The 20,780-nt window shown below is 40.7% G+C and overlaps 3 protein-coding genes across 3 annotated transcripts; all 3 read right to left on the bottom strand.

Annotated features, from left to right (window-relative positions):
* Nucleotides 1-910: 910 nt before the first annotated feature.
* Nucleotides 911-7,724, bottom strand: LOC124114650 (toll-like receptor 4). Its single transcript, XM_046475323.2, has 2 exons — nucleotides 7,238-7,724; nucleotides 911-5,646 (listed from the first exon to the last, which is right to left on the bottom strand). The coding sequence occupies exons 1-2, from the start codon at nucleotides 7,267-7,269 to the stop codon at nucleotides 3,123-3,125; spliced, it is 2,556 nt and encodes an 851-aa protein (XP_046331279.2). The 5' UTR covers nucleotides 7,270-7,724; the 3' UTR covers nucleotides 911-3,122.
* A 574-nt stretch (nucleotides 7,725-8,298) lies between these two features.
* Nucleotides 8,299-12,883, bottom strand: LOC125376126 (toll-like receptor 4). The gene has a single exon (XM_048387836.1). It carries the CDS (start codon nucleotides 12,492-12,494, stop codon nucleotides 11,379-11,381), a length of 1,116 nt encoding a protein of 371 aa, XP_048243793.1. The 5' UTR covers nucleotides 12,495-12,883; the 3' UTR covers nucleotides 8,299-11,378.
* Nucleotides 12,881-20,143, bottom strand: LOC124114651 (toll-like receptor 4). Its single transcript, XM_046475324.2, has 2 exons — nucleotides 19,966-20,143; nucleotides 12,881-13,902 (listed from the first exon to the last, which is right to left on the bottom strand). The coding sequence occupies exon 2, from the start codon at nucleotides 13,889-13,891 to the stop codon at nucleotides 12,881-12,883; it is 1,011 nt and encodes a 336-aa protein (XP_046331280.2). The 5' UTR covers nucleotides 13,892-13,902; nucleotides 19,966-20,143.
* Nucleotides 20,144-20,780: the final 637 nt, after the last annotated feature.

Genomic DNA, 20,780 nt, shown 5'->3' with positions numbered 1-20,780 from the left:
GTTTTGTTAAGAAAAAGAAAGAAAGTGATTTTTGCGTGTACACTTCCCCTTTAACAAAAACACATACTTGCTTCAGCACTTTATTCAAATGAAATGCAACAAGAATGTTCTTATTTCTGCTCCAAGTAGTTGGAAGGAGAGCAATACAGTTAAACCTCCTTAGGCCGGACACCCTGCTTTCCGGATATTCTGATAGACACACCAACGTGTATACGAAGGGTATATTCTATTCTGTAACACTTATGCGTTAAACTCGACTTCAACTACATTGAAAATGAATATCATTTCCTTCTTATTTGTACTTTATATTCAACATTACGTTTACATTTTATTGATACATATTTTCACACTAATCCATCCTATGAAAAAATTGTAAATCTTATGTCTTCTAAATGTAAATACACTTTTACACAACTTGCTAAATATATCTACCACGCTTTTAGATTACGCGAGTCACTCACAATTCACTGATTAATTATTTATGTATTATATTCTTTTCATGTATTTATGCATACACTTTATTGAGATCATGTATGTTCTATGGGCCTATGGCCTGAAACTTGGAGGAAATAAACTCTATATATATCCGTTAAACTCCGCTTAATTTTAATCCGGACGAATTCAATGCAAACAGTGACAGATTAACGGGTTTCAATGAAGTAGGTTATCTATGTTGTCTCCAGTACAACGCAGATAAAAGCACACATTCTTACAGTAAGATTCGACAAGAGAGTGAGAAAGTCAGTTAGGTTTAACGCCGCTTTAAACAGCATCCCAATTATATGACGGCGTATTTCACGAAGTGATGCGGGTCTCTGATGTTTACAACCTTGGTGAAACCACGGGTATGGTGCAGACAAACCTAGAAACACAGTCGAGGCAAACCGGGATTCGAACCCACAAACATAGGTTTCTGGCATGCCCAAGGAACGCAATTCTACAGGGCGAATTGTGGCGCCTTTGACGACAGCCATCCGTGTCCACCTCGATAAGAGAGGAGATTCGGAACTACATCGATACTCGATATGAATCGATACATAAGATGTCGACGAGGAGGTAAAACCCTTTCCTCGGGAAGACGGAAAAGTCACTAACTGGGGCATGACTCATCATTAACTCTTCGCTCACACTTCACACATGTCGAATGCGGAAGGGTAACAATCTGGTCGCTTAAAATGTGGCAAATCAGTGGGACACACAGATTGTGTAGGGCAAGGCTCCACACCAAGAAGGGGCATGCACAAAGCGCTGGGCGTAGTTTTACTCTAGTTAACGGATCATTTGGTCTTCATAGACTTTCTCAACTCCCTAGGGAGTCCATAACCCAAGCTCCCAGTAAGGCGCTATATGGTTGACAAACACATTACAAACTCTTCTTACAAGGCACTAAATTGTACTGCTGGTGAATCACTATTACTTATTATTACTGTGTGTACCTGTGAAATACGTAGAGCAAGCCTCTTGTTACATTTACGTTCATGTAATCTCATTCTGTATATGTGTGTATTTAATTTAGGCACTCCGGCTGGTCTTGCCCAAACGAGTGTTCCACGGGTGTGTTAGCATTTGTTTCGTTTGTTCCAGATTGACCTTCAATAAGACATTGTGGTCTTTAGGTCGCTAAATCAAACGGCAACCCGCTACACTGCTGCAACTGAGACTTGGCTAATAGCAGGCTGATAATAACCCGAGTTTGTCAGTGACATAAAGCCGCTCGGTACTTCCCGTACAAAACCTACTCGGCACTTTTCGTACATAACCTACTCGGAACTTTCCGTAGTGCCTGAGAAGCGTTATCTATAATATTATTACAACAGCATGCTTGTTACGCATACTACATTTTAAGCTTAACATTGCTTTAGCCCTTAGACTGTGCGTCGCAACTATTGTCAAGGAGGAACAAGGAAAATTGCATACCCCGATTCGACATGGGGGTGTGTCAAGTACCATTGGATTTCAAGTCGGAAGAAACGACATAATCCGATTGACAGAGTCCGACGCTTCACGTGAGTGAGTGAGTATGGTTTTACGCCGTTTTAGCAATATTCCAGCAATATCACGGGGGACACCAGAAAAAGGCTCCACACAGTGTACCCATGCCGGGAATCGAGCCCGGGTCTTCGGTTTGACGAGCGAACGCTTTAACCACTAGGCTACCCGACCGCCCCCGACGCTTTCCCCTGGCATGTAATAATGATTGTATATTTGATGTCTTGTTTCACCGAGCTTTGTTGAGAATTACCGTTACTTACGAAAGTATGGCTTATTGAGCATTAGTGCAACATGCAAAGATCATCTTAATCATAAATTATGATAAATAATATTGAAAATAAGATCAATCACGAATGTGATATTAACATTTAACAGTACAGTTTGTGTTGGAATTCCCACCTATTTACTGGGCCAATGTTTCTGCTGGTTGACTGAGTGGTCACCGTAGTCTGAATGTCTCCGAGTTTCCTCATAAGCTAACGAGACACCCTCCACCCTTACGAGAGATATCATTTTCAATTTTTGTCTTTCAAGTTCGAACCAGATTTCTGTGACTGAATGGTGGAACACAATAAAACATATGTATGTTCATGCATACCTGGAACAGGCATTAAAGTAGAACAATACCGTTAGACTGCAGATGTATTTTACGACTGACTAAAATTAAGATATTCCTCCGGAAGTATTATTACAAACTAATGAGAGTTTATGTGCAAATTCGCGTTTGTCCCGTAACATTGTTTATTACACATAGTGTTAGAATTTTTTTTTTAAATTCATAAAAAAATCACTTCACTCCAGCCAGTGTATTGTTTCCGTCATCCGGACGGCATTGTTGACGTCATTGTGACGAAAGGTCTGACTGACGTCATAGCTGAAGAATATGAATATGCTTTACTAACACGACGGTCGTGATCAGAGCAGAGCTGAAAATATTGAGTAATAAAGACATTTTTACACTCGCATGTGTCTCACATTGATTGTACGAAATTCGTGTTAGAATTCATGTCTTACCCTCCCTCTCGCTCGTGAAATACACACATTCTGACATCCGATTCGTAACATCAGTGTGACACACATGCTCGTATCATAATCTCTATGTATATATAAAAGATAACCTACAAAACAATCTAACTATCAATCGCCGCGGACACATTTGCCCAGAACAGTTCCTGATCGCTGCTATCGTTTGGGCAGTCTATGAAACGGCTGTTCTGCACATCATAGAGGATCTCGGGTGGAATGTCCTTATTAGGAATATCCTCAAGCATAATGATGACCATCACAGATCGGCCAGTAGACACGCTCTCCATGTTGGCCATGTGTAACTCATACCTACACCACTTCTTCTTCAGGAACGCCTGGGACAACAACAACACAGTTTTCTTGCTGCTCCTTATCCCGTCGATGATGTTCTCAGCAATAGTAGCTCCTGGGAGGGAATCTCGATCCCGGATGTAAAGTCTCGTACCCCGCTGGTGTTCTAGCTTTGGAATCATGTCCTTGCGGACAAAATCAAGGTCAAGGTCAGTGTAAGAGACGTAAACGTCATAATCGTAAATACGTTCATACTCAATGTTGTTTCTTAGTCTCAGTTTGAACACATAATAAATGTAAATTATTTTCCATCGATATCGATAACAAATAGTTCCCACTATCAGAGAAAAGATCAGGACGATTGTTACAATTAGTCCCATAGCTAGGGCTATGAAGTTAGCGCAAGACGCTTTCAGATTCTTTAGTACGTCATGACCTTTAAAGTGTATCACTTTCCCATTAATGTCTACGCAATGATACAGTTCTTTGTTTGCTGCCTGAATTTTGGAGTTTAGTAACCATTCAAGAAATTCTATATTTTGACATGTGCATCGGAGGTCATTTCCCGAAAGGTCTATTGTAAACTTGTGTAACTCGGCTATCCTGTCCATCTGGGATCTCGTTCGTGGTGAGATATATTTGATGTTGTTGTTTGAACAATTTATACTTGTAAGATTTAAGTTATTTTCAAGATCTACAAACAGGCTGTCCAAATAGTTATAAGAAAGATTCAATGTCCTCAGTGATTTCAGTTCTGAGAGGAAATCGCGTTTCAAGAATAATATATTGTTGTGGGACAAATCTAAAACTTCTACTTTGCTTTGATTCCGTAAATACTGCCCATTATCAGACATTTCGAGTGCATTGTGGGATATATTTAGGTGTGTAAGTGACGGAAAGTTTGCAAAAAAATCTTTTTTGATAAACATGGCAAGATTTCCTGAGAGGTCAAGATGGGTAACATTTTCTAAACCATATACAGGACCAAACCACAGAGCTAAAATGTTATAAGACAGATCAACATGCCTCAGGCTATTTTCAGCAAAATATAATTTCGACAAATCATATGCTAATTTACAATCTGTATACTTCAGGGTTTTCAGTTTAGGTGGAACACCATAGGGTGTGATGTTCTGTTGATGTTCCAGTGACCGTTCATGAAGAACATCTCCCAAATATATCTCTCTTCTTGGTGTTGTTAAACAATTGTCAGTTTGATGGTGAGAAGATAGGTCTCTGGAATAGTTATCCGGTTCTGCAAATGGTAACTTATGAAGTCCCCTCGTTGAACTCAAGTCCAGTGACACTAGTCCTGTCAGGTTCTGTAGATACCAGATGTATGCACCGTAGGTGAGACGGTTGTTCCTGATACTGACAGTCTTTAGTGTATTTGGCAACAGCCTGAACACATCTTCGTGAATTAATTCGATACGGTTGTCGTTAGCCTCTATTGTTTCCAGGGAAGTATTTTGAAGATTTAAACCAATCGATTGTGGCACCCAAACACAAATAGTATGTTTTCCCACCATCTGGTTAATATAAAGTTTTCTAAGTCTTGATTTATCCAGTCCAGTCGTAGCATTCTCGACTCCTTTGAATTTTAAGTAGGTGTTACCTGATATATCTAGAGTGTCAATGTTCCGGAAGAAGGAAAGAGCTCCAGGTTTTACCGTAAAGATTTTACAATAAGAAACATTAAGATACTCCAGCATCGGGACGTTTTGCAGTAAGTCCTCGGACAAGTAATCAATTTTACAACGCCCATTTTCACCAGATAGGGATAGGTATGTAAGATTGTACATCACATCACATCCATTACCAATAGGACTTTGAAAACCATCCATGGTGAGACTCTCAAGAGACATCAGATGACACAGGATCATATCAGGGATGTCGAGATAAGTATTGTTGCTGATGTTCAAAACTTTCAGTTTCGTCAAGGGAGAAAATATCTGTGATGATGTGAACGTAAAGTTGAGTCTGTTTGTGGACAGGTCAAGAAAGGCCAAATCCCCAACACTGTTAAATGTGTCATTTTGGACTTCAGACAAAACATTAGAGGAGAGATCAAGGGAAGTCAACATTGTATAATAGTTTAAATCCGAGTTATTAAGGGTAGTGATTATGTTTCCATGGAGATTCAGATAACAAATGTCGCGGTGCAGTGTCGGTGGAATCGCCGTCAAATTCAGGTAGGAACAGTTCGCATAGTAACATTCTTCATGCATTATTTTGGAACATGTGCATGGCAAACAGGGTTTGTTGGCGTTTCCTCCATTGGATATGGTCATGAGAAGTAACAAAGGAACGTAGTCTTTGAGAGCCATTGGGGTCAATCTGCAAAACAAATAACAACGTATACATAATTGAAATATTGTCATCATCTACCTATATATTGTAGGTTCGAATCCCAGTTCGCCCCGAGTATGTTTCTAGGTTTGTCAGCACCATACCCGTGCTCGTGGGTTTCACCGAAGTGGTAAACGTCTGAGACCTGTATCACTTCGGGCTTTCCTCCCACATTAAGCTGACACGTAGTGATATAACTGGAATACTGTTAAAAGCGGCGTTAAACCCAACTCGCTCACTCACTCTACCTATACTATATATCCCGGAGCAATTGCAGAATTTATGGAATACTTTGTTAGTTTTGAAAAAGCCAGAACTTTCTGGAACAGGTAACGAAAGACCAGATCCAACAAAAGTAGTATCAGAGTGTGCAATAGTACTTGTGAGTTTGATATTAGGAAGAAGAAAGCGATAAAATGAGGTTTTATCTGACAATCACTTTATCTGCTCGTTGAAATACAGTCCAGCTTATATTGTTAGTGAGTGAGTGAGAGATTCCTAGCGTGTAAGTTAGGTTTTAGTTTGATGCTGGCCCCACCAAGTTGTTGTCACATCAAGAGTCATAATCAAGGCGATTCAAAACAACGGTTATCTACCAGGAAGTCCAGCATTTCCCAACCTTTTTTCTCAAGGTGATTCAAAACAAGGGTTATCTACCAGGAAGTCCAGCATTTCACAAACTGTTTTCTCATTAAACTTCAGATTACATTTGTTTTACTGTCACACATTGGTCACAAGCTGGACAAGGAAGATGTAACTATATCTATGGTCACCACACTTAGTAAGAAAAGCTCCAAGGATTAAGGAATGAAGTTCCTCAAGTTTGCCGCGTGATTCCATCTGTCAAACTCGTTATCTGATTACACATCATTCGGTTCACAGCCAAACAATGTATCCTATTTGGACAGACAGAACTGGCCTTCACCATACATACACACAACCAAAAGAAACGCGAACCATAGAAACATTGAGAACTATGTATCTGAGTGAGTGAGTGAGTATGGTGTTACGCCGCTTTTAGCAATATTCCAGCAATATCACGGCGGGAATCGAACCCAGGTCTTCGGCGTGACGAGCGAACGCTTTAACCACAAGGCTACCCGACCGCCCCCTGTAGACTTATAAAGCATTCAGGGGAAATGGATAGAGGCACTAAGCAAACTACATGCGACCCTCTTCATGACACGGTTCACTGTACTGTTTTTTTATAAAAACTGTTTCAGGATGTAAATTTTAACTACTTAACATTCAAAAAGGAAACTAAAATTAGAAATTACGGCCGTCATATAGCTGAAATATTGCTGAGTGCTGCGTTAAACAACAAACAAACAAACACAAAAAAAACAGAGAAAAACACATACATCGTATCTCTGTCTCGCTCCCCTCTCAGCGCTACGGACTGTTTCATAGTGTTTTCGTAATAGATCCCCGATCCTAATCTGCGACGCTTTAGCAAATAGTATGCGTCGTGATCTAACGCCAAATACAACCTGGTTGCTTTCTAAAACACTTGCCTTCAAATACGCGTAATTACTTATACAAAAGATGTCAAATAAAGTGATAGATCACAACCACTCACCTCGCTTCCTTCCCCTGGAGTCGCAGCGTCATATGTAGTCGATGATCATGCGATGTCTGGATGTTGACGGCGCAGAAGTATGAACTTTGTCACTCATCAAAACAAGGAAGACTGCAAGGATCCACGTGACTTGTCTTTAAGCATTTCCTATAGTTTCCTATAGTTAGATACAACACTGGATATCCACTTCCTGGTGCAAGTCAGTTCTGTTGATATCACAGGCAAGTAAATTATCTCTCAAACCTTAACACACACGCTAACCGTGTTGCTATGTGCGGTATTGAGCTGTATTAAGGAACTACTGTCACTACATCACGCCAGCAATTATAATTTGTTTCTTGTTTAACGCCCAACGCAGACATATTTGAGCTTCAATGGCGGCGGTGTGTATATAATTGTGTCTGGACCGGACATCTTGAGCATCGATCTACCGAATGGGAGACCATTCATCAACCAAGCCAGCGAGCCTGACCACCGGACGCCGTTAGTCGCCTCTTACGACAGGCATGGGTAGATAAAGGGTCTGTCCTCATTTCGCCTACACCTCATTTCGCCTACACCCTTATCATAGAGATAAAGACCTGTTCTAACCGGATGTTCACGGGCCCAGCAGTGGAGTGAGTGAGAGATTTTTTTGTTTAACGCCGCACTCAGCAATATTCCAGCTATATGACGGCGGTTGGTAAATAATCGAGTCTGGAACAGACAATCCAGTAATTGGCATCATGAGCATCGATCCACGCTATTAGGATCGATGACATGCATCAACCAAGTCAGCGAGCCTGACCACCCGATCCCGTTAGTCGCCTCTTACGACAAGCATGGTCGCCTTTTACGGCAAGCAGGGGTTGCTGAAGATCTATTCTGGTAAGCGTTGAAGTATTCGAGTCAAACGACACTGAATCGACTAAAGTTAGTCAGGACATTAGTGTTGGGGACTGCTTGCAAAATCATGATTGATGATTTGATCATCGCAACCGGTCGATCATCGAAATTAATGGGTTGGTGTCATTTTAATGTGAAGTTCTGTAAAACTAGATTACACTTAACAAAAACACATACTTGCTTCAGCACTTTATTTAAATGAAAAACAACAACAATGTTCTTATTTCTGCTCCAAGTAATTGGAAGGAGTGCAATACAGTTAAACCTCCTCAGGCCGGACACCCTGCTTTCCGGACATTCTGATAGACACACCCACGTGTATACGAAGGGTATATTCTATTCTGTAACACTTATGCGTTAAACTCGACTTCAACTACATTGAAAATGAATATCATTTCCTTCTTATTTGTACTTCATATTCAACATTACGTTTACATTTTATTGATACATATTTTCACACTAATCCATCCTATGAAAAAATTGTAAATCTTACGTCTTCTAAATGTAAATACACTATTACACAACTTGCTAAATATATCTACCACGCTTTTAGATTACGCGAGTCACTCACAATTCACTGATTAATTATTTATGTATTATATTCTTTTCATGTATTTATGCATACACTTTATTGAGATCATGTATGTTCTATGGGCCTATGGCCTGAAACTTGGAGGAAATAAACTCTATATATATGCGTTAAACTCCGCTTAATTTTAATCCGGACGAATTCAATGCAAACAGTGACAGATTAACGGGTTTCAATGAAGTAGGTTATCTATGTTGTCTCCAGTACAACGCAGATAAAAGCACACATTTTTACAGAAAGATTCGACAAGAGAGTGAGAAAGTCAGTTAGGTTTAACGCCGCTTTAAACAGCATCCCAATTATATGACGGCGTATTTCACGAAGTGATGCGGGTCTCTGATGTTTACAACCTTGGTGAAACCACGGGTATGGTGCAGACAAACCTAGAAACACAGTCGAGGCAAACCGGGATTCGAACCCATAAACATAGGTTTCTGGCATGCCCAAGGAAGGCAATTCTACAAGGCGAATTGTGGCGCCTTTGACGACAGCCATCCGTGTCCACCTCGATAAGAGAGGAGATTCGGAACTACATCGATACTCGATATGAATCGATACATAAGATGTCGACGAGGAGGTAAAACCCTTTCCTCGGGAAGACGGAAAAGTCACTAACTGGGGCATGACGCATCATTAACTCTTCGCTCACACTTAACACATGTCGAATGCGGAAGGGTAACAATCTGGTCGCTTAAAGTGTGGCAAATCAGTGGGACACACAGATTGTGTAGGGCAAGGCTCCACACCAAGAAGGGGCACGCACAAAGCGCTGGGCGTAGTTTTACTCTAGTTAACGGATCATTTGGTCTTCATAGTCTTTCTCAACTCCCTAGGGAGTCCACAACTCAAGCTCCCAGTAAGGCGCTATATGGTTGACAAACACATAACAAACTCTTCTTACAAGGCACTAAATTGTACTGCTGGTGAATCACTATTACTTATTATTACTGTGTGTACCTGTGAAATACGTAGAGCAAGCCTCTTGTTACATTTACGTTCATGTAATCTCATTCTGTATATGTGTGTATTTAATTTAGGCACTCCGGCTGGTCTTGCCCAAACGAGTGTTCCACGAGTGTGTTAGCATTTGTTTCGTTTGTTCCAGATTGACCTTCAATAAGACATTGTGGTCTTAAGGTCGCTAAATCAAACGGCAACCCGCTACACTGCTGCAACTGAGACTTGGCTAATAGCAGGCTGATAATAACCCGAGTTTGTCAGTGACATAAAGCCGCTCGGTACTTCCCGTACAAAACCTACTCGGCACTTTTCGTATATAACCTACTCGGCACTTTCCGTAGTGCCCGGAGCAACTGAGAAGCGTTATCTATAATATTATTACAACAGCATGCTTGTTACGCATACTGCATTTTAAGCTTAACATTGCTTTAGCTCTTAGACTGCGCGTCGCAACTATTGTCAAGGAGGAAGAAGGAAAATTCCATACCCCGATTCGACATGGGTGTGTGTCAAGTACCATTGGATTTCAAGTGGGAAGAGACATAATCCGATTGACAGAGTCCGACGCTTCACGTGAGTGAGTGAGTGAGTATGGTTTTACGCCGTTTTAGCAATATTCCAGCAATATCACGGGGCACACCAGAAATAGGCTCCACACATTGTACCAATGCCGGGAATCGAGCCCGGGTCTTCGGTTTGACGAGCGAACGCTTTAACCACTAGGCTACCCGACCGCCCCCGACGCTTTCCCCTGGCATGTAATAATGATTGTATATTTGATGTCTTGTTTCATCGAGCTTTGTTGAGAATTACCGCTACTTACGAAAGTATGGCTTATTGAGCATTAGTGCAACATGCAAAGATCATCTTAATCATAAATTATGATAAATAATATTGAAAATAAGATCAATCACGAATGTGATATTAACATTTAACAGTACAGTTTGTGTTGGAATTCCCACCTATTTACTGGGCCAATGTTTCTGCTGGTTGACTGAGTGGTCACCGTAGTCTGAATGTCTCCGAGTTTCCTCATAAGCTAACGAGACACCCTCCACCCTTACGAGAGATATCATTTTCAATTTTTGTCTTTCAAGTTCGAACCAGATTTCTGTGACTGAATGGTGGAACAAAATAAATCATATGTATGTTCATGCATACCTGGAACAGGCATTAAAGTAGAACAATACCGTTAGACTGTAGATGTATTTTAAGACTGACTAAAATTAAGATATTCCTCCGGAAGTATTATTACAAACTAATGAGAGTTTATGTGCAAATTCGCGTTTGTCCCGTAACATTGTTTATTACCCATAGTGTAAGAATATTTTTTTTAAATTCATTAAAAAAATCACTTCACTCCAGCCAGTGTATTGTTTCCGTCATCCGGACGGCATTGTTGACGTCATTGTGACGAAAGGTCTGACTGACGTCATAGCTGAAGATTGTCGACTCAGTCGACAAATATGCTTTACTAACACGACGGTCGTGATCAGAGCAGAGCTGAAAATATTGAGTAATAAAGACATTTTTACACTCGCATGTGTCTCACATTGATTTTACGAAACTCGTGTTAGAATTCATGTCTCACCCTCCCTCTCGCTCGTGAAATACACACATTCTGACATCCGATTCGTAACATCAGTGTGACACACATGCTCGTATCATAATCTCTAGGTATATATAAAAGATAACCTACAAAACAATCTAACTATCAATCGCCGCGGACACATTTGCCCAGAACAGTTCCTGATCGCTGCTATCGTTTGGGCAGTCTATGAAACGGCTGTTCTGCACATCATAGAGGATCTCGGGTGGAATGTCCTTATTAGGAATATCCTCAAGCATAATGATGACCATCACAGATCGGCCAGTAGACACGCTCTCCATGTTGGCCATATGTAACTCATACCTGCACCACTTCTTCTTCAGGAACGCCTGGGACAACAACAACACAGTTTTCTTGCTGCTCCTTATCCCGTCGATGATGTTCTCAGCAATAGTAGCTCCTGGGAGGGAATCTCGATCCCGGATGTAAAGTCTCGTACCCCGCTGGTGTTCTAGCTTTGGAATCATGTCCTTGCGGACAAACTCAAGGTCAAGGTCAGTGTAAGAGACGTAAACGTCATAATCGTAAATACGTTCATACTCAATGTTGTTTCTTAGTCTCAGTTTGAACACATAATAAATGTAAATTATTTTCCATCGATATCGATAACAAATAGTTCCCACTATCAGAGAAAAGATCAGGACGATTGTTACAATTAGTCCCATAGACAGGGCTATGAAGTTAGCGCAAGACGCTTTCAGATTCTTTAGTACGTCATGACCTTTAAAGTGTATCACTTTCCCATTAATGTCTACGCAATGATACAGTTCTTTGTTTGCTGCCTGAATTTTGGAGTTTAGTAACCATTCAAGAAATTCTATATTTTGACATGTGCATCGGAGGTCATTTCCCGAAAGGTCTATTGTAAACTTGTGTAACTCGGCTATCCTGTCCATCTGGGATCTCGTTCGTCGTGAGATATATTTGATGTTGTTGTGTGAACAATTTATACTTGTAAGATTTAAGTTATTTTCAAGACCTACAAACAGGCTGTCCAAATGGTTACCAGAAAGATTCAATGTCCTCAATGATATCAGTCCTGAGAGGAAATCGCGATTCAAGAACAATACATTGTTGTGGGACAAATCTAAAACTTCTACTTTGCTTTGATTCCGTAAATACTGCCAATTATCAGACATTTCGAGTGCATTGTGGGATATATTTAGGTGTGTAAGTGACGGAAAGTTTGCAAAAAAATCTTTTTTGATATGCATTGCAAGATTTCCTGAGAGGTCAAGATGGGTAACATTTTCTAAACCATATACAGGACCAAACCACTGAGCAAAAATGTTATAAGACAGATCAACATGCCTCAGGCTATTTTCAGCAAAATATAATTTCGACAAATCATATGCTAATTTACAATCTGTATACTTCAGGGTTTTCAGTTTAGGTGGAACACCAAAGGGTGTGATGTTCTGTTGATGTTGCAGTGACCTTTCATGAAGAACATCTCCCAAATATATCTCTCTTCTTGGTGTTGTTAAACAATTGTCAGTTTGATGGTGAGAAGATAGGTCTCTGGAATAGTTATCCGGTTCTGCAAATGGTAACTTAAGAAGTCCCCTCGTTGAACTCAAGTCCAGTGACACTAGTCCTGTCAGGTTCTGTAGTGCCAGATGTATACACCGTAGGTGAGACGGTTGTTCCTGATACTGACAGTCTTTAGTGTATTTGGCAACAGCCTGAACACATTTTTGTGAATTAATTCGATACGGTTGTCGTTAGCCTCTATTGTTTCCAGGGAAGTATTTTGAAGATTTAAACCAATCGATTGTGGCACCCAAACACAAATAGTAAGTTTTCCCACCATCTGGTTAATAAAAAGTTTTCTCAGTCTTGATTTATCCAGTCCAGCCGTAGCATTCGCGACTCCTTTGAAATTTAAGTAGGTGTTACCTGATATATCAAGAGTGTCGATATTCCGCAAGAAGGAAAGAGCTCCAGGTTTTACCGTAAAAATTTTACAATAAGAAACATTCAGATACTCTAGCATCGGGACGTTTTGCAGTAAGTCCTCGGACAAGTAATCAATTTTACAACGCCCATTTGCACCAGATAGGGATAGGTATGTAAGATTGTACATCACACCACATCCATTACCAATAGGACTTTGTAAACCATCCATGGTGAGACTCTCAAGAGACATCAGATGACACAGGATCATATCAGGGATGTCGAGATAAGTATTGTTGCTGATGTTCAAAACTTTCAGTTTCGTCAAGGGAGAGAATATCTGTGTTGATGTGAACGTAAAGTTGAGTCTGTTTGTGGACAGGTCAAGAAAGGCCAAATCCCCAACACTGTTAAATGTGTCGTTGTGGACTTCAGACAAAACATTAAAGGAGAGATCTAGGGAAGTCAACATTGTATAATTGTTTAAATCCGAGTTATTAAGGGTAGTGATTACGTTTCCATGGAGATTCAGATGACAAATGTCGCGGTGCAGTGTCGGTGGAATCGCCGTCAAATTCAGGTAGGAACAGTTCGCATAGTAACATTCTTCGTGCATTATTTTGGAACATGTGCATGGTAAACAGGGTTTGTTGGCGTTTCCTCCATGGGATATGATCATGAGAAGTAACAAAAGAACGTAGTTTTTGAGAGCCATTGGGTGTCAATCTGCAAAACAAATAACAACGTATACATAATTGAAATATTGTCATCATCTACCTATATATTGTGGGTTCGAATCCCAGTTCGCCCCGATTATGTTTCTAGGTTTGTCAGCACCATACCCGTGCTCGTGGGTTTCACCGAAGTGGTAAACGTCTGAGACCTGTATCACTTCGGGCTTTCCTTCCGCCGTGATATAACTGGAATACTGTTTAAAGCGGCGTTAAACCCAACTCTCTCACTCACTCACTCTACCTATATATCCCGTAGCAATTGCAGAATATATGGAATACTTTGTTAGTTTTGAAAAAGCCAGAACTTTCTGGAACAGGTAACGAAAGACCAGATCCAACAAAAGTAGTATCAGTGTGTGCAATAGTACTTGTAAGTTTGATATTAGGAAGAAGAAAGTGATAAAATGAGGTTTTATCTGACAATCACTTTATCTGCTCGTTGAAATACAGTCCAGCTTATATTGTAAGTGAGTGAGTGTGTGATTCCTAGCGTGTAAGTTAGGTTTTAGTTTGATGCTGACCCCAACAAGTTGTTGTCACATCAAGAGTCATAATCAAGGTGATTCTAGATCTGGGATTCGAAACAACGGTTATCTACCAGGAAGTCCAGCATTTCACATACTGTTTTCTCATTAAACTTCAGATTACATTTGTTTTTTATCAGTCACACATTGGTCACAAGTTGGATAAAAGAGATGTAACTATATCTATGGTCACCACACTAAGTAAGAAAAGCTCCATAGATTAAGGAATGAAGTTCCTCAAGTTTGTCACGTGACACAGGGATGTACACTGGAAACTGGATTCCATCTGTCAAACTCGTTATCTGATTACACATCATTCGGTTCACAGCCAAACAATGTATCCTATTTGGACAGACAGAACTGGTCTTCACCATACATACTCACAACCAAAAGAAACGCGAACCATAGAAACATTGAGAACTATGTACCTGAGTGAGTGAGTGAGTATGGTTTTACTCCTCTTTTAGAAATATTCCAGCAATATCACGGCGGGGGACACCAGAATTGGGCTTCACACATTGTACCCATGTCGGGAATCGAACCCAGGTCTTCGGCGTGACGAGCGAACGCTTTAACCACGAGGCTACCCGACCGCCCCTGAAGAAGTGTACCACTCACTGACGAGACTTACAAGCAGTCAAGTGTTACCACAGTGTCCTTATTTGTATCACGATATGACGCACGTGATTTCCAAACTTTACACGCTAATCCTGCACGAGACAAATGGTAAATCTCGAGTCATGGATCTATGACGTCACATGTGATTCGTTCATGAGCGTCGGTCCACGCAACATAATAGTATCTTCGTTTGTGCGTCGAACCAATCTAATATCTCTTGAATATGAATCTTCGTATATTAACATAAATGTATGGCCTACGCGTTTCTTTTGACGTGGAGTATATATACGTTTACACTTCACATATGTCTCATGAAGTTTAGCAGTTTCTCTACATTTACATCTGTATAGGTATTGTTATGTGATTGCATATAGGTTATTTAATAGCACACTATGTTTAGGGCTACAAAGTGTGAACGATCTGCAGTCTAAATATATAAGTATTTTTGTGTAGGATTTGTACCATTTCACAAATTTCAGTTCTAATTCCTGTACTTTGTTGCAAGTGACAAAAATGTGATCTGACAAGTCAGGTTCATTTTCGCAGAAAGTACATGAACTGTCATCACGTTTGCTTATTTTGTGTAGAATTGAATTTGTAGAAATTATTCTGTGAATCAGTTTATATTGAAAGTTCCGCGTTTTATTGTCAACGGCTGCTTCTTAATTTAATTTTCAAAGCGTCTGGATAAGTGTCAACTTGTTACGGAGTTTTCTAATTTTAGTTCCCTTTTTGAATTTTAAGTAGTTAAAATTTATATCCTGAAACAGTTTTTATATAAAAAAACAGTACAGTCAACCGTGTCACAAAGAGGGTCTCATGTAGTTTGCTAAGTGTGTCTGTCCATTTCCCCTGAATGCTTTATAAGTCTACAGTTTAATAGCAAAGTCGCTTTCAATGCAAATTCTCTTTTTAGCTTACACATGTTTTAAGATTCCGTTTGGTTTAAAAGGCAGCCTCATTGTTTCAATACCTAGTTTAAATCAGCTTACAAAGTACTTCATATATTGCAAAGTAACGTAGTTTAAGAAAGAAAGTTTGAACAATCGATTAGTGAACTAAATGTTAGCTTCCTTCGCTAGAAACAATTTGACATAACACTGTCGTAAATATTCTGTGGCCATGCGGAAACAGTTTCGTGCTTAGAAGAAAGAAATACTTCTATGACGCTGCGCGTTGTCGATAATGCGTTATTATTACTATTGTGTTCAGGTTGTCAACATATCTCTAATTTGAACTGAAGTCTGACTTGGGGTATCCTGTGATATTTGTAGTGAGTGAGTGAGAGTTAGGTTTAACGCCGCTTTTAACAGTATTCCAGTCATATCACAGCGTGTCAGCTTAATGTTGGAGGAAAGCCCGAAGTGATGCAGGTCTCAGACGTTTACCACTTCCGTGAAACCCACGAGCACGGGTATGGTGCTGACAAACCTAGAAACATAATCGGGGCGAATCGGGATTCGAACCCACAATCATAGGTTTCTGGCGTGCCCAAGGGACGCAACTCTGCACAGCGAACCGCGGCGCCTTAGACGACTGGGCCACCCGTGCCCCCGATATTTGTAGTACCAAATATAAGCACCAAAGGCCAGGCGATGTTTTCTGATAAATGATGGTCACTTCAGTGTTCTATAGGTAGCTAGGGGTTCTAGGGGTAATTTACTTTGCATTCTATATTAGTTATGCTTAGAGCTCATGCAGATATTGTATAATTTCCTGTGTGCAGATGGATCGTGGTCATAGGGAGCGTAAAGCACGTGCACCCAACCACTTCGGCCACTTTCACATTCGTCACCACTCGGTCATTCGTGACCAACTCGTGTTATTCCGGGACAAGCCGAATAGCGACTCGTGCCAATCTCATGGCCATGTTTGCGACCGGGTTCCGTTTTAGCGCAAACGGGCATACCTAAAACAATTATCAACTCGTTGCGTACTTGTTAACATGTATTTCCCGATATTTCAGATGCAATTCAAAGCACATCGGGACATGCGGAATTATACAGGATGATTGAACACATTTAAATGTGTCTTTGTTATATTTTTAGATGCAAGACATATGTAAAATCAAAAATTATTTCTGAGGGATTCTTTGACGAAGAACTTAAAATCATACGCGCATTCTGATTGGTTTGGTCGTATTTTCGCACATAACATTCATCGATAGGGGGACGAGTTTTCTTGCAGGTTACGGAAAGGGGCGAGTGGTGACGAATTTAGGGGGTCGAGACTTCTTGCAGGTTACGGAAAGGGGCGAGTGGTGCCGAATGGTGTTGTTTATCCCAGGGGTCTGTTGCAGGTCAGATCAAGTTTTGGGGTAATCAACTCCAAAGATTCCCCCACGTGGAAGTTCAGACATTGAAGCTTTCAAAACCACTGGTTTTCCGTGTCGGTTGCATACCGACAAGAGAGATGTATAGAGTGCTACACTCATTCTCGTTAGATACCATTTTTACGAAAGTCATGGACTTCCTATGCTTGGTCAGAGAATAAGTGGGGTATTTATTTATTTATTGCCCACGTTAAATATGTATTTAAGTGTAAATAAATCACGTTGAACAGACCAAACCCAAACCGGTTGCAAATCGGTATGCGCATGAATATTGATATATGCCAAAACATGGGCATTGTTGACATTTTCTATGCTTACGCATTAACCTAATGTTCTTGCTATTGTGTGTGCAAATATGACAGAAGTAACGTCAAGATCTTTAACGTTTCTATAACTAATGGTAATTTTAGCCCATAGGTGTAAGTACCCGACAACTGTAAGAAAACCTTCAGTCGCAGCGCCGGGACTGTCCACTTTGAGTGATATGGCTCGGGAAGTCTTGTACGTTCATTCATGAACACTTTCAGAAACAAAGTCACAGAATACGCCTCGAAGGAGACACTGATGGCACATCCGGAGCATTCAACGTAAATCTAAATATGGGCCCAACAGTTTAAACTGACCTCATTTTGTACATTAAATGAAAATGAAAGTCGCATTCGTGACCAACTCGTGTTATTCCGGGACAAGCCGAATAGCGACTCGTGCCCCTCTCGTGGCCATTTTCTGCGACCGGGTTCCGTCTAAGCGCAAACGGGCATACCTAAAACAGTTGTCAACTCGTTGCGTAATGCTTCACATATATTTCCTCATATATTATATATATTTCAGATGCAATTTATAGCACATCTGGACATGCGGAATTATACAGGATGATTGAACACATTTAACTTTGTCATGGGTATATCTTTAGATGCAAGACATATGCAAAATTTAAAAATTATTTCTGAGGGATTCTTTGATGTAGAATTTGAAATCATACGCGCATTCTGATTGGTTTGTCGTATTTACGCACAAAACATTCATCGATAGGGGGGCGAGTCTTCTTGAAGGTTACGGAAAGGGGCGAGTGGTGACGAATGTGAAAGTCGAGCTTTACGCACCCTGGGACCACGATACATCTACAACCAGGAAATTATACAATATCTGCATGAGCTCTAAGCGTAACTAATATAGAATGCAAAGTGAATTTGATGTGCGTGACTATCTTGTTTGGTTTCATAAAGTGTTTGTAATATGATTGTTTATGCACGAAAAATGTATTTTCGGTTTGACAGAGGTCACGGTTATCCTTTCAAAACGAAAAGAACGAGGACAACCTTGAACACCACACGTGTGACTTAGATTTAATTTGTGACTCACCACCTGTATCCTCACCATGTGGGTAATAAATCTGTTTTTATTAGTTTTGCAAACTTTCCCCGTTGAGCCCTATGAACTATTTGTGTAACAATGAGCCACAGTATCGATGCATTTATCCTTTGCCGAATGGCAATAAAGCGACGATAGTCACAAATACAATGGTCAATGCGAATTTTGCGATTGGTGTTGTGAAAATGAAAATACTTCCACCTCTAGCTATACTTTAGTAAATATATAAAGATGAACCCGACCCCGAGACACACACACACACACACACGCACGCACGCACGCACGCACGCACGCAAGCACACACACACACGCACGCACGCACGCACGCACGCACGCACGCACGCACACACACACGCACGCACGCACACACGCACGCAAGCACACACATACATCAAGGGCGGATCCAGCATTTTGAAAGGGGGGGGGGGACTATCAAAATCCCCTCTCAGTCAATTTTACTGGGGGATCCGACATTGTTCGTGTAAGTATAACCATACTGATTATGTGTATTCATGCTTATTGCAAGACCCGTTAAGATCCGGAGTAGAATAGGTCTTCAGCAACCCCTGCTTGCCGTAAAAGGCGACTATGCTTGTCGAAAAGGCGACTATGCTTGCCGTAAAAGGCGACTATGCTAACAGGATCGGGTGGTCAGGCTCGCTGACTTGGTTGATGCATGTCATCGTATCCCAATTGCGTGGATCGATGCTCATGATGTAAATCATTGGATTGTCTGGTCCAGACTCGATTATTTACAGACCGCCGTCATATAGCTGAAATATTGCTGAGTGTATCGTTAAACAAACAAATAAACAAAGCTTATTGCTAGTTGAATAGTAACGTGTACTGAAGTGTATACATTAGATTATATTCGGATTATATCGTATCTGTCTGGTCCAGACTTGGTTATTTACAGACCGCCGTGATATAGCTGAAATATTGCTGAGTGCTGCTTTAAACAACAAACAAACAAACCAGAGAAAAACACATACATCGTATCTCTGTCTCGCTCCCCTCTCAGCGCTACGGACTGTTTCATAGTGTTTTCGTAATAGATCCCCGATCCTAATCTGCGACGCTTTAGCAAATAGTATGCGTCGTGATCTAACGCCAAATACAACCTGTTCGCTTTCTAAAACACTTGCCTTCAAATACGCGTATTTACTTATACAAAAGATGTCAAATAAAGTGATAGATCACAACCACTCACCTCGCTTCCTTCCCCTGGAGTCGCAGCGTCATATGTAGTCGATGATCATGCGATGTCTGGATGTTGACGGCGCAGAAGTATGAACTTTGTCACTCATCAAAACAAGGAAGACTGCAAGGACGCACGTAACTTGTCTGTAACCTACCCTATAGTTTCCTATAGTTAGATACAATACTGCATATCCACTTCCTCATGCAAGTCAGTTCTGTTGATATCACCGGCCGCGCGGCAAGTAAATTATCTCTCAAACCTTAACACACACGCTAACCGTGTTGCTATGTGCGGTATTGAGCTGTATTAAGGAAATATTGTAAATACATCACGCCAGCAATTATAATTTGTTTGTTGTTTAACGCCCAACGCAGACATATTCGAGCTTCAATGGCGGCGGTGTGTATATAATTGAGTCTGGACCGGACATCTTGAGCATCGATCTACCGAATGGGAGACCATTCATCAACCAAGCCAGCGAGCCTGACCACCGGACGCCGTTAGTCGCCTCTTACGACAGGCATGGGTAGATAAAGGGCCTGTCCTCATTTCGCCTACACCTCATTTCGCCTACACCCTTATCAAAACAAATTTACAGCTGACTGCACATAAGTCAAGTGCTGTGTTACCTCTAAAATAATGAACTGACCCCAAAAAAGGTTTAACAGACAAGACAATCTTGAAGCTTCATACATTGTTTAATAGCTGATATTTACATTATGCAGTAATAATAATAATGACTCATGATTACTGTAGCTTTAGTACATATCCAACGGCATCAAGAAATTGCATTACAGTTTTTCTTCCACTAAGAAGCTGTGTCT

This window comes from Haliotis rufescens, unplaced genomic scaffold, assembly GCF_023055435.1.
Source record: "Haliotis rufescens isolate VD_foot unplaced genomic scaffold, xgHalRufe1.0.p SCAF_7, whole genome shotgun sequence".
Taxonomy (NCBI): domain Eukaryota; kingdom Metazoa; phylum Mollusca; class Gastropoda; order Lepetellida; family Haliotidae; genus Haliotis; species Haliotis rufescens.
Note: the sequence above shows the minus strand (reverse complement) of the source record. Positions and strands in the feature narration are given on the sequence as shown.